The 14,959-nt window shown below is 40.1% G+C and overlaps 1 protein-coding gene across 1 annotated transcript in view; it reads right to left on the reverse strand.

Moving 5' to 3' along the window:
• NRCAM (neuronal cell adhesion molecule) overlaps positions 1–14,959 on the reverse strand; it is a 262,211-nt gene that overhangs the window by 9,751 nt on the left and 237,501 nt on the right. The window contains exons 25-26 of the mRNA XM_089917830.1: positions 10,375–10,506; positions 9,111–9,189 (exon numbers count right to left, since the gene is read on the reverse strand). Coding sequence (XP_089773956.1) covers positions 9,111–9,189; positions 10,375–10,506 — 211 coding nt within the window. The remainder of the gene's footprint in view (positions 1–9,110; positions 9,190–10,374; positions 10,507–14,959) is intronic.

The following is a 14,959-nucleotide window of genomic DNA, read 5'->3' on the forward strand; positions in this document are numbered from 1 at the left end:
GTTTTTCACCAAGGAGAAAATTTCAAGACTGAAAATAATACTGGCTTCACATGACATTGGCATACGCTCTTGAAAATTACCTGTTTTAGCAATACACAAGTGCTTGTCACAAATTAAATAAATGATATTATCGTTTTAATAAACAGCTGGGGACGTATCACAGAGTCTTGGGATGGCCTGTGTTTGGGGCACTGTAGGGAACATAGCACCCAGTCTCCAACCCACTGTAAGAATAACTTGCACATTTTTGGAATTCAATCATTAGCTTCTAGGCTGTGCTCGAATACTTCCTGTGAAATACTGCCCATGACTTGGTGAGACACTTAATTCTACTGAGGAGTTCAATAGTGAGCAGAATTTTGTCACCTGGATTCCAACTATTAGTATTATTCTGCTTTGTAGAACTAGTGTTCCAAGGTGTACACTCCAGGAAATTCTAGTCTATGGCATTTCTTTGATTCATCCATCCATCCATCCATCCATCCATCCATCCATCATACATCTAATAAATGTTTACTGAGTGCCTACTCTAAGACATAATGTTCTAGTCGTTCGGGATAGAGCAGGAAACAAAATAGACTAAAGCCCTGACTTCGCTGAGCTTACTTCTAGTAGGGGAAAATACAGACAATCAACATATTTAAAAAATTAGTTATAGAGTGTGTCAGAAGGTTTAGTGCTATGGAAAATATAGGCCTGAGTAAAGAGGATGGAAGGTGTCAGGGGAGGGGATGGAAGACTGACATTCAAATAGGATGTCCAAAAAAGGCCCTGTTAAGAAGTGACATCTGATCAAAGACTTAAAAGGGTTGAGTTAGCCAGGTGGATAGCTGGAGGGATAGCCATTATGACAGGAGTAACAGCAGTGCAAATACCCTGAGGTGGGGCAAGCCTGTTCTAGAAATGGCAAAGGAGCTCAGAGGGAGGTGGGGAGAAGAGCAGGGGAGAGGGAGGGAGAGAGAGAGATTAAAGTAAAAGAGGTAATGGAGCTAGATCAGAGCCTTGTAGGACATTGTAAGGATTCTGTCTTTAACTCTGGATGAGATGGGAAGTCACTGGAGAGTTTTCAATGGATGACTGACATGATCTGATTTACATTTTAAAAGGATTATTGTTGGGGGGGGAGGGGCGCAGTGGTTAAGAATCCGCCTGCCAATGCAGGGGACACGGGTTTGAGCCCTGGTCTGGAGATCCCACATGCCACGGAGCAACTAAGCCCATGCGCCACAACTACTGAGCCTGCGCTCTAGAGCCTGCGAGCCACAACTACTGAAACCCGCACGCCTAGAGCCCGTGCTCCACAACAAGAGAAGCCACCACAACGAGAAGTCCATGAACCACAACGAAGAGTAGCCCCCGCTTACCACAACTAGAGAGAGCCCGTGCACAGCAACGAAGACATAACGCAGCCAAAAACAAATAAATAAAATAAATAAATTTATAGGGAAAAAAAAGGATTACTGTCATCAGTGTTACGAATAGCCTACCCTAGAGGGAGGAGTTGGCAAACTACAGCAAAATTGGGCCGTGCCCATTTATTATGTATTGTCTCTGGCTGCTTCTGCACTGCAGCAGAATTGTAGAGTTGCAGCAGAAACTGTGTGGCCTGTAAAGTCGAAAATACTTATTATCGGGCCTTTTACAGAAAAAGTTTGCCAACCCCTGCTCTAGGGGGTTGGGGGAATTACAGCAATAATCCAGGAGTGAGAGGGCTATGACTTGGGCCAGAGTGGAACACTGGGAGTGGTACAAAGTGGTCATTATAGACATATTTTGAAGGTGGCACCAACAGGATTTTCTGATGGTGGTTTGAGTAGCAGGAAGGATGGAATTACGCTTACTCAGGAGCGCAGCGTGTTTTGGCTGGAAGATCAGTGGTTCAGCTTTGGACATGTTCAAGTTTGACACATCAGAGGAACCACTCCTTTAATCATTTTGTGAGTCTAGTATAACACTGATATCTAAAACCAACAAGAACACTCTGAGAAAGTAAAATTACATGCCCATCTCATTTATGAACACAAATGATGAAAAAATCCCAAAGAAATCATGAGCAAATAGAATTTAGCAATCTGCTAAAAAGATAATATATCGTGACCAGGTTGGGTTGCATTCCAGGAATGCAGGCTTGTTTTAGCATTTAAACACCAATCTATATAATTCACCATTTTAGCAGAAGAAAAGAAAAATATTTTATGATCATCTCAGTAGATTTAGAAAAAAGGTATATGGTAAAATCCAACACACATTCACAAAAAAACTTTCATACACTGGGAACAGAAGTATCTTCATTAATCTGATTAAGTGTGTCTATAAGAAACTTTGAGTTAATGTCATCCTTGATGGTGAATGTTGAAAGTTTTCTGTTTGACATCAGAAATAATAATTAGGACTTCTAACAAAAACTGCATTGGAGGGACTTCCCTGGTGGTGCAGTGGTTAAGAATCTGCCTGCCAATGCAGGGGACACGGGTTCAAGCCCTGGTCCAGGAAGATCCCACGTGCCATGGAGCAACTAAGCCCGTGTGCCACAACTACTGACCCTGTGCTCTAGAGCCCACAAGCCACAACTACTGAGCCCGTGTGCTGCAACTACTGAAGCCCACATGCCTAAAGTCTGTGCCCCACAATAAGAGAAGCCACCGCAATGAGAAGCCCGTGCACTGCAACGAAGAGTAGCCCCCGCTCGCTTAAACTAGAGCAAGCCCGCGTGCAGCAACGAAGACCCAATGCAGCCACCCAAAAACAAACAAACAAACTGCACTGGAAGTACTAAGCAATATGATAAGGAAAAGAAATAGAAGACGTGTATTAAGAAGAAAAGAACTGTCATTATTCATAAACGATATGATTATATATGTAAAAAATCCAAAAGAACCTACAGGCAAACATCAGAATAAAAAGAGAGTTTAGTAATATTGCTTAATACCATATTAGCATAAAAGTAAATTTTATTTAAGTACTTGCAAACAATTGGAAAATGAAATTTTAAAAATAATTCCATGTTGGCTACCGTAAAAATATGAAGTAGATAAGAACAAACTGAACAAAAATATGTGTAAGACCCCCATGAAAATGAAACTCGTGTTCAGAGCTATTAAATAAGAGGTAAATAAAATGGAGGGATATACCATAACTGTGGACAGGAAGACCCATGGTAAATATGTTAACTTTCTTTATATTGCTCTTTAGATTCAATTTATTTCCAATAAAAACACAGTAGGTTTTTATGTGGATCTTGGCAAGCTGATTCTAAGATGTATATGTACGTGAAAAGGGCCAAGAATATCTAAAAACGTCTGTAGGAAGAATCACAAAGTTGGAGGACTTGACCTACCAGCTATCAAGACTCACTCAAAGCTACTGTATTAAGAGAGTGTAGTTTGGGGGCAGAGGTAGACAAATTGATCAGTGGAATAGAATACAAGGAGATCTTTTTTTGGCTTTATTCCTACATCAAATTTTCATGTCATCATAACTGGAATCATTTTTAAAATCCTATTTTCCAATCGTTTGCTGGTACAAAGAAATATAATTGACTTTTATGTTAATTTTGTGTCAGGCAACATTACTAAACTCTCTTATGAATTCTAATATTTTCCTGCAGATCCATTTGGGTTTTTATACACACAATCACACCAGTCATGAATAATGGCCAGGGAAGGGGCTCCCTGGAAACATCCTTTCCAGCTTAATGGCCATAGTGGATGAGAATCTACAGCAACATGGGCTGTGCTTGAAAGAAGAGAAGTAAAGAAAAGGGATGCTCTACCCACAAACAGAGTCTTTCCAGAAAAAGCTGTTCAAAGGCATCTCAAGATCTTTTTAAGACTTTTTAGAAAGTGGTGTGATGTAATGTCCTACTTCAGGAATTACAATCTGGTTAAATGAGAAAAATGTATATGAGGCACCAGCACGGTGCCTGGCACGTGATTTGTACCTAACAAATCACCACCTGCCATCACACCTCTTCTCTCCACTCCAGACCCCACCTCAGAGAGATATTTTTTCTAAGAAATCGCTGTATAACACACACACTTAGAACTTTCCAGATGTGATGAGCAGTGACAAGTCTCTGCTGAAGCTCTGGGTGAGTGCTTGCCTCTTTTCAACTCAAAGGTGAATTTTCAAATGAAAGAGAATTTTCAAATGAAAGAGTAAGTCAACTACTTTTGACATTGTGCCAAGGGAAGTTGCTTGGTCAAGTTTAAGTGTGAAAGGATAGTTTCCCAAATGAGAGGAATTTAGAAGTTACAGAAGATGATTGAATAGTCACATCCCTATTTAGCTATACAGTATTCAAAGCTTAAAAAAAATTAATCTACATTTTTCTAAGAATTTTTTAAGGACAGGAGGTGTCAGATGTTCTTAGCCTAGAATGTCAAAGATTGAACAAATTTCAAAATAAGTAATAAAAGAGTCATAAAATAGTATATACAGCCATAAAATATATTTTTTTGATACTTACATCCACGATTATCTTTATTCATTGCTATAAGTTGTGCCATGAAAGGAATGTTCAAAACTCAGCTCCTGCATTACTGCCTCTGGGAAGATTTCTTGTACCACCTCCTTCAAGGCCATGCGCTTGGCTTTGGCTTCCTGCCCCTGTCCCCTTGGTGCCTCAGCAGTATCCCTTCCCTTTCACAGCACTCTTCACACTACGCTCAGATTGTTCTTTCACCTCCCTGCATCCCTCACTAGACTATAAACTAGTGAGATAACATTCTATTGGTTTTAATATCCCCATAGCCTAGCATACAGCAGGCACTCAATAAATACTGGTTGAATGAATTCATTGTAAAATAACAATAAAAGAGGCTGTGGGCATTTTGGAAATTCTTCAAAATTCTAACTTTAACATGTTTTTCATTTCTTCTTCATCAATTTTTTTTTTTTTTTTGTGGTACGCGGGCCTCTCACTGGTGTGGCCTCTCCCGTTGCGGAGCACAGGCTCCGCACGCACAGGTTCAGTGGCCACGGCTCATGGGCCCAGCCGCTCCGCGGCACGTGGGATCCTCCCGGACCAGGGCACGAACCCGTGTCCCCTGCATCGGCAGGCGGACTCTCAACCACTGCACCACTAGGGAAGCCCTTCATCAATTTTATGATGTGAGACAAAGCATCAGAACATACTCCTTCCTTTCCCTTACCCTAAAGAATGAATTTTAGGGAGTTCACTTTTTCTCAGCAGCACTTTGTTCAGAATTGTGCACACAGAAGGTATCCATTGAATGTCTGCTGAGTAAAATGTGGCAACGATGGATACATCTGTGATCATTGGGTCTGAATTTCCTGTAGTCACCATCTTACCATGGCAAAACCATACTGCAGGTTTTTTTTTTGACACTGACGACCCAAACACTCCCTGTAAAAGTCTGTCATTATTTATACTGCTCACATATCAGTTTATGTCTGTGAGCAGAATAAACCTGAAGTATCTAACAAATGCAACACATCTTCACATCATCCAGGCCTTACGAGCACGGGTTAACATGCTTGCAGCAGGGTCAAGTTCATGTGACAAGCTTCCCATGCCAAGAGCCTCCATTTATGGTATGAATTCAAGTACCATGGTCATATGGCTTATGACCTATGTTCATTCTGGTTTTTAAAGGAATGGATCTGAAGAATAAAAAAATACTTACACGGTTGGTTGCATTGTTTCTCTGATTTTTCTATATGCTAGTAAGGGTGCAGATCCTACTCTCTGTATAATTAAAGAAACAAACAAAGAAAGCTGCAGGCTTCCACCAGAGGGTGACTGCTTGGGGGTGGGTGTTGGAGTGAGGGTACAAGATTAGAGCACATGAACAAAACATCAAATTTGGCCACTGAAGTTCCATCCCTCTTTGCACTATGAAATACCTGCTGGCTCAGAGCCAACCATGTAGAAATGGTTTCATCTTCAAGCCTGAGAACGAGCAAATCATCAACAGAATTCATTTACATTTAGGCAATAGCCCTGATTTTGTGTGTCTGTGTGTGATCAGCATATTAATTTATTTTCAGAATGAAAAAGAATAAGAATCAATAAATAATATAGAACTCAAAATTTCTAGAAGGTACAAAGCAGAGAAGGGACTCTTGTGATTGAGGGAGAAGAGTGACATTTCAATGTATTATTAAAAAAATTCTGTAATAAACAGTTGGAACCATTTTCATTCATTATGACATCTATGAAACGAAAGGTCTTTTCGTTTTTTCAGTAGAAAAGAAACCAAAGGGAAAAAATTCTGAGGTCATGTCAGGAAGTCACAGGACGAAGCCACCTCTGTAGCAAAGGGTGGCTGGGTGTTTTCAGAAGTGATTTCACTTGTGACACTGTCCTTATGAATTTTCAGCTTCAGTGAAAAAAAGTCACTGAGTTGTGTTTTAGGTTTAAGACACCCGTCAGAACCTTATTTCCTTTGGCAACTCCCAGATCAATGGGATAACATGGTTTTTTTTTTCTTCACACACGAACCAATGTGTGTGTCCTCAGTAAGCCCAAGGAAAAATCTTTCTCTTATGAGAAACTCAAGGCACAAGCTAAAGACAGCCATATGAAAATGCTTCACAAACATCTCACATGTGAATTAACACCAAATAAATATGACCAAATAAATGTAAACACAGTAATAATGAGGCCAGTAACAAAATATTTGCCGTGTACTGCTCTGAAACTCCGAATCACATTAAAACTCGTTAGCAGGGGCTTCCCTGGTGGAGCAGTGGTTGGGAGTCCGCCTGCCGATGTAGGGGACGCGGGTTTGTGCCCCGGTCCGGGAAGATCCCACATGCCGCGGAGCGGCTGGGCCCGTGAGCCGTGGCCGCTGAGCCTGCGCGTCCGGAGCCTGTGCTCCGCAACGGGAGAGGCCACGGCGGTGAGAGGCCCGCGTATCGCCAAAAAAAAAAAAACTCGTTAGCAGACAGTTTGCAAAGGAGCACAGAAATCATAGAGCTAGAACTCTTCGGAGATCATCTCGTACTTCGACAACTCTATCGTTTTATAGATGAAAAAATGAGACAGATCAAACGCCATATCTAAAGAAATCAAGGGTAGTGGCTGAGTTGACAGTAAAACTAAGTCTCTTGATTCCAGATGAGTTCACATTCAGCTTCAATTTCAATCACGTTTTAATGGAGGAGGCAGCAGAGGGACTCCGAGAAAGTCATATCGCATCAGATCACGGTTTCACACCACTCTAAGAGCAAGCTGACATTTGAGACGCATGGAATAAGCAGTACATTGCCAGATTCACTCGGGCATGATAATGCAGAACAGAAACCCATCACCATGTTTCTGTATGGAGTGCAATGGTTTGTTTTCAGTTCATGCTAATATGTGATATTTTCAGGTTATATTAAAGATCCAGCTTTCGCACTACAAATGAGGGAGTGGTGTGCATATCCTGGGTAGAATTCTAGTCACAGGAACACTAAAAATAACACGTTATTTAGTAATTATGAGCTCCCCTGCTCTACAGGAGAAATGTGTAGAAGAATGAATGAAATCAGCAAAGGTTTCAACTCACCCAACCTAAGGCCCGGCAACCCTAGGCTGTGGCCATCTGCAGGCTGCTTTAATGCGCTATACAACCTTGTGGGTGGACAGGTGGGGATGCTGATGAGGTTTTCATACCCTTTCAGTCTCAGAGTCAACATCTGACATCAAGACAACCCTCATAGATGTTTTTCTGTATCCTAAGATACAGAATTCTGAAGAGTTTTAAAAATCACAGTCATCTCCTCTGAAAAGGGGATCAGAATGAAAGCTGAGGTGCCAAGATATATAGGAAAAACACTTGTATCTGCGTGGAGACTGGCATGAATCTAATTTTGTAAAAAAATACACAGCTTTTCTCAATCAGTTCTCATATTTCTTATCCTTGGCATTATTTTGCCCCTTGTGATATTGACATGGAAACACCAAAAATGAGCTCTAGAGACAGGTGAAAATTAAGACACATATGTTATTTGTAAATGTCATGTGGCAATCACAATAGTGACATATTTTATTTCACCTAAAAGCCTTTTCTTCCAGCAAAAAATTTTTATCATCTTTTCAAAGTACCAGCAGCTAACATTATTAATAAACTCTTGCATCTGTCATCAATTTCATTCATTTCTGCTCTTGTTTTGATTATGCATTTCTTTGGATATAATGAATATCATTAGGGTTTATTTTACAAGTTGATCACTGAATAATGGATATGAACAAAAGCCTCAGTACCGGCTCAGCGCATATTTAAAAGATTATCCTTTATATAAACAAGAGGCTTATAGAAAGAAAGAACACTGTGCAAAGGCATTGATTAATAGATGTATTCTTTTGGAACACCAAAATCCCAATCTTTTAAATGAATAAATATATCTTTTGTTTTTGTTTTTGAACATATCTAAAGTAACCACTTATCTCTCTTTAAAAAGACCTATACCCCCTAGGCAAGAATATCTTTGTTTAAACAGTTTCTTTCTTCCTTTTTTTTTTAAAAAAAGTATTTAGCACACAGGTTACATTAAATTTGTCCTTAAAGACAGAGCCAAGCCAGGAATGTTTTAGCAAAATCCTGTGAGTTAATACCCTGCCTCCAGGGCTGTGATATTTCTTAATAATTAACGGCTTCTAAAACAACCTGGTCATCATTTCATGATTAATAGGAGGGGGTACAGGTACCTGTTTTGGAAAAAAGGCTTCAAATCCAAGATGAAAAAGTGACATAAATTTTACAAAAGCACTGCTTAGAGAATGACAAGGATAGTTTGTTTGCTTTACAATGCAGGTTTGTAGGGTCTTTATTGTTGTTTGAACTCTTATTATCACACACCAGCTTTTCTATGTTGATCAGTTACAGCAAGGGTCTCTGGAAAATAGGACAGAGTGGAAGATATTCCATCTCCAAACCTACCACTAAGATGGAAATTTATTTTTTAATGAAAGTGAGATTATTTTAACTGTGCGGGGTGTGTAAACATTTAGACATGCAAGTGTTTCTAAACTAATTTTTGAGATAAATAGGAAATCCCAGGCAGAGTGCATTCCTGGCTGAATCCCATTCTAAGGAGACTGAGTGTGGTGTCTGTTCAAGGCAGGGAGGATGAAGGGTGGCTGAGAAGCAGGGGCTCACCTGTATTCTCCAAAAGTGCCGTCATCTTCCTTCATAGGTTGGATTTCAGGATCCGCATGGGCATCTTCCTTTTCTTTAACTAAAAAAAAATTCCAAAATGACATTATTATCTATTGATCCTGTCTTTCCTTATTCAACGTTTTTAGGAGTGCACTCTATGAGATATACAGCAGTGGGAAATAATTCTATACACCATAAAGTTATACAACCAGATGTATCATGTGGCTATTTATTTATTTACTTGCCATGTGGCTTGCAGATCTTAGTTCCCTGACCAGGGATTGAACCCGGGCCACGGCAGTGAAAGCCCGGAATCCTAACCACTATGCAACCAGGGAACCCCCTATGCATATATTTTGATGTTCTAGTCTCTTGGAGGTAAATTTGTAGAATGAACAACTAATTGACATACAAAGTTGACTTCACATAAAAAGCATTTTGGGGGCTTCCCTGGTGGCGCAGTGGTTGAGAGTCCGCCTGCCGATGCAGGGGACATGGGTTCGTGTCCCGGTCCGGGAAGATCCCATATGCCGCGGAGCGGCTGGGCCCGTGAGCCATGGCTGCTGAGCCTGCGCGTCCGGAGCCTGTGCTCCGCAACCGGAGAGGCCACAACAGTGAGAGGCCCGCATACCGCAGAAAAAAAAAAAAAAAGCATTTCGGCACAAGTCTCTTACTCACCTGCTAAAGGAATAAGTCTGAAGCTTCTAAGATTTCCCTTTATTTTACCAATCTATCTATTAACTATATTCATGGTTACAAATCGTTTTTGTAAATCTAATTTTTTGTAGATTTTTTTCTCTGCCACTGGAGGGGAAATGGCCAGGTAAAGAAAATAGAAATTCACTGGATCCACTAAATTGAACAAAACATTAACCATATAGGGAAAGCAACAGTACACATCATGATACCAAGATCCAGTTCATGCATCACTTCCCCTGGAAAACTTGAGGTACCTTCTCCCTCTGCCTGTTGGTTTTAGGTGCTATTTCAGCACCTATGACTCATGTAAAGCCTAAGGAAGCAGAGTCACTAAGAACGTCAGAGGACTGATTCATCTGCTCCCCCAAGTGTCTTCTGATCCTTGGCAAGGTTGAGTCTTCCATTACATACAACGGGATCAAAAACTGTTTGAACAGAAAGTCCAAATGTATGGCTCTTGGGAGGATACACTTATTGCAATCTCTGTGATTACTCTCATGATTTCTTTTTAGTTTAATGGATCATCATGCAGCATTATACAGCAATTTCAGTCTTTCTTTCTTACCTGGATATTTACCACCTTTGTTTCTTCTGATGAAGCAAACAATCAGCAAAATTAAGATCAGGAGAGCGACAGCACACATTAGACCAATGAACCAGCCCTGAGTCGCTATATCCACCTGCCGGCTTGCCATCGCTGGAAAACAAATCAATGGCGTCAGTGTGAATGGGTTAAGGGAGCGGTGACAACTGTTGTAGTCACTTGTAGTAAAAAAAACCTGCCATAGTACATAAGCTTTTCTATATTTTACATGTGGCCCCGCCTTGGAATCTGTCAGTTATCAATCAGGAGTTACATAAATACTTAACTCTGAAAAATCTTCAATAATTAAAACAATTCAAATAGAGAAATCCGACTGCTAACACCATTCAATGATAACAAACCCTGCTGAGCACTGTCCTCATAGTTATTTTCACTATATATTTTCAACAGAAACACAGTCCCAAACCAATTAAAATTTTTATTGTTTTTGGGATAAATTGTACATTAAGTACAATGATAAGAATAGAAAACCATTTTAAACAGAACAGAATGTATACATCTAGTTGAGTATTTTTCTTTCAAAGGAACCACTCTGGGAGGCTAAAATATCATTGCAATGATGTTGCAACTTTTCCAAATGTGTTGGAAACCTTCTGTTTAAAAAGGAAACTTTCCACACATGAAACCTGTCCACATAAGATAACCAACCTTATTATTTTCTATAACGTCTCGACTTGCACCCAAAATATTACTTAGATTTGTTTTTCATGTCATTTGTTATTCATCTCATTTATAAGAGTTGGTTCTGAAAGATGTGGGGAAATTTCTGAAAAATCCTATTTACCCTCAAAGGATCAGTAAGCAATATTCAGTACCGTTCAGAATCCAATCAAAAGACTCTGAGATGTATCTTGATCAGTGGCATCATTATCGGAATAAGTGGCCAGTTTAGAAAGAAAATACTCATTCACATGTATACGTGTACTTTAAGTCTTCCTCTACTCTGTTTTGAGTCAAATAATGTGAAGCCCCTTATTCAACCAATCATAGTATGCAAATCTCCTAAGAAAAACACAGAATAATTAGCATTACCAGCATTATTCAAAAGTGTCAATCAAATGGGACAAAGTGCAGCATCAATGGCTATTCAGACAAGCCCATGAGAATTTGTTGAAAACACTGGTATGAATCTTTTTTAAAAAGGTCTTGATTTTTTTCTCTTTTGACCATAATCAAGGTAAAAGGTTTTCTTTTTTTTTAATTCAGAAGAATGCCTGTATCATTCTTTTTTGATTCAATTTCTTCTGAATCCATTTAACATGGTTGGGTTAGATGTATGTGATTGCTGGATGCAGAAGGAAGCATGGCGACACCTATCCCAGGTTCTGCTCTATGCTGCAAAAATAGCGCCTCGTTGCCTTTTTTCTCCACCCAAAGGATCGGGAGAAAAATGAAATGCTTAAAATCAAGTGCGAAGAGAAATGTGAAAAATATGTGGATGTGTGTTGAAGAAATAAAATGAGAAGTGGAAATACATTCTCTGGAATATAAACCAAATTGCCAGTAGGCTTTCCCCAATAGCCCCTTGTGTCTCATTGGTTATCAGGGTTTTGAGTTGTATCATCATTAGATACAACTGAAACATGAGGATGGGCAGGGCTCCCCTACCATACACGTACCATAACCATCATCGGGATGAAGATGAAAACAATGATAATGAGAGCTAGCATGTTGAAACTTATTCTATACTAGGCACTGTGATGAGGGCAAAATCTCAGTCTTCACAAAAATCCTGTGAGGTAGGCATGAGGAATAAACCCATGCTCAGAATGGGTAAACACCTTGCCTGAGAGTTGGAGCTTCACCCAAGACTGCGGACTCCAAAGAACATGGTACCAGCCATTATGCGCTACTGCTACAATGCACTGATGTCCAGGCATCAACTCTGCAGAAGTCTTTACAGAGAATAAAATGTTGTAGGGACTTTCTACCTTCGAAATATTTTAAAAGTCCATCAGTACATACTCTTTGGGAACACAGTTCTGTCAATTCACACATGGTCTCTGATATGTACATTTTCTTTGAAACTGAACCAAAAATCAACTGGTGTAAGTCTATGGAGCATTTGATTGAAGTTACAGAGTCCTTGTTTTTAATATGCTTAATGATTTACAGCCCTTTAATAAATAGTATCTACATTTACATTTTTCATCTAATTGAATGCAACTGATAAGGGCAAATGGCAATAAGATCCTCAAGTATTAGCATAGACACTGTCTTTACAGACATGGTAACTGTCAAAATTGAACTGCCGGCTGGCAGTCTGCAGCTATGCAACTATGCACAAAGTAGAAATGTTTCTTGACAGCTGATAAAGGAACATCCAAGTTGACTTTGAATTTTTGCCCCATGTCTAAAGAAAAAAGTTTCAAATACGTCACTATCCCATTTATTTAAGATTGGGCAGACACAGTATGTTAAGAGGTGCACGTATATGCATGCTCACACACGTATACACACACACACACAAACGCACCAGAAGTTGATATAAAACAAAAATTATGTAAGTGAAAATAGCTTCTATTGATTTCCCATCCATATAAAAAGGGATCTGAAGCCCAGAATGACCGTAAGAGGCTCCAAGTGTTCCCAGGACATTCCAAAATCATCTTAACTAGAGATACATATACAAACCCAAGTCATGGCCACCACTGTGCATCTCACACACACACACATACATAACGAAGCCTGTGAGGCTTTCTCTTCTTGAATCTGAGTTTCAATGGGTGGGTAATATAGTAGGATTGGGTAGGAAAGCGACAGAGGATTATCCCTTTATTTAAAACTTTTACAGGGCTTCCCTGGTGGCTCAGTGGTTGGGGGTCCACCTGCCGATGCAGGGGATACGGGTTCGTGCCCCGGTCCGGGAAGATCCCACATGCCGCAGAGCGGCTGGGCCCGTGAGCCATGGCCGCTGAGCCTGCGCGTCCAGAGCCTGTGCTCCGCAACGGGAGAGGCCACAGCAGTAAGAGGCCCGTGTACCGCAAAAAAAAAAAAAAAAAAAATCTTTTACAGTAAAATTATATTCATGTATTACTTGAATAAGCCACAGAGCAACACATTAAACAAATAGACAAATATAAAGAATCTGAAAACAGAAAAGAAGCCAGGGGCATGAAATTGACTTTGTTTCCTAGAAGTTAGTCTTAACAACCATCTCCTCCATCACATTGCTCGTTGTCTCATGTTTAACCTGTGCTGTGTGGGAGTAGGTCTCTGAGGAAAATGTCCTTGAGTACTTAGAATAACAGAACACAGAAGACAACAGACTCACAGACTTAGAAAACAAAGTTCAGGTTACCGAAGGGGAAAGGTGGGGAGAGGGATAAATTGGGAGATTGGGATTGACATACACCCACTACTATATTTAAAATAGATAACCAACAAGGGCCTACTGTATATCACAGGGAACTCCGCTCAGTATTCTGGGATAACCTAAATGGGAAAAGAATCTAAAAAAGAATGAATGTATGTATAATTGAATCACTTTGCTGTACACCTGAAACTAACACAACATTGTTAAACAACTATACTCCAATATAAAATAAAAACTAAAAAAAAATTTAAAAACATGGAAGAAAAAGAGTGAGATAAATGGTTATTTTGAAGAACTCATTATGTATAAAAGTGTCCTGTTAAAGTAGTTAGAAATGTTTAGAAAGGGAAAACAATGACCTTGGCCAAAGTTTGGAGGCAGTTGACCAAAAAAACACAATCCACTAAAAAAAACACCCCAACTGTTGGGCCCAGTGAAAGCAAATCTGCTCTAAATCTTTTTTGAAAGGAGAGAAGAGACACAATGATTGAGGGAAGGAGGGGAGTAAGCAAGAAGAGGAGGTGGGGTCTTAACAAAAGTGTGGGTGAGAAGCATGACACCAGGACACCGCCTCTAGTCTTCTTTGTTTTCCAGTGTGTGCCATAGGAAAAGAAATTAAGAAATAGACCTTAAAAATCCAGACTGTCAAAGGCAGAGACGGTGTCATGCTAAGAAGATTCATAAAATAAGCACAGATGAAAGTCCAGTCTAGGTTCCTGAAATACACAGAACTCAGAGAGAGAAGGAGCTCATTCACGCAAAGAGTTAAAAAATCAGCCAGGATGGTATGTTTCCACGCCAAGTACTGGCATTCACACCTCAAAACCCAGCTGGAGGAGCGAAAAGCGAGAGCAGCGGAAGACAGTACTGTCGCCCTGGAGTTCATCCTTACAGGACAGACATGGAAACCGGAAGCACAAGGAAGTTGGATTAACAGTACTTGCTCCTGGAGGTAATATGTTAACTAAAGTCACTAGGGTTTAACGGATATTTATTCTCTCAAGTCAAAGGTGACAAGAAGTGGTTGTGGCCTTGTCCTATTTCTCCTTCGCTGGCACACAAGAATGGCCCACCCATGATTGTTGTTCATCTTGAACTTACTTGCCAGCTGCAGCTGTTACTTTAGGTATAGTAACACCGAAGACAAAATGTTTTTCTAAAGGGTTTGCCCTCTGTGCTAGAAGAGGACCAAAAAAATATGCCACAACTTGATTTTGTGGGTGGAATCCA

The sequence above is a fragment of the Delphinapterus leucas genome, chromosome 9, assembly GCF_059928025.1.
Source record: "Delphinapterus leucas isolate spDelLeu-1000000601 "Yukka" chromosome 9, BTC_Dleu_Yukka2, whole genome shotgun sequence".
Taxonomy (NCBI): Eukaryota; Metazoa; Chordata; class Mammalia; order Artiodactyla; family Monodontidae; genus Delphinapterus; species Delphinapterus leucas.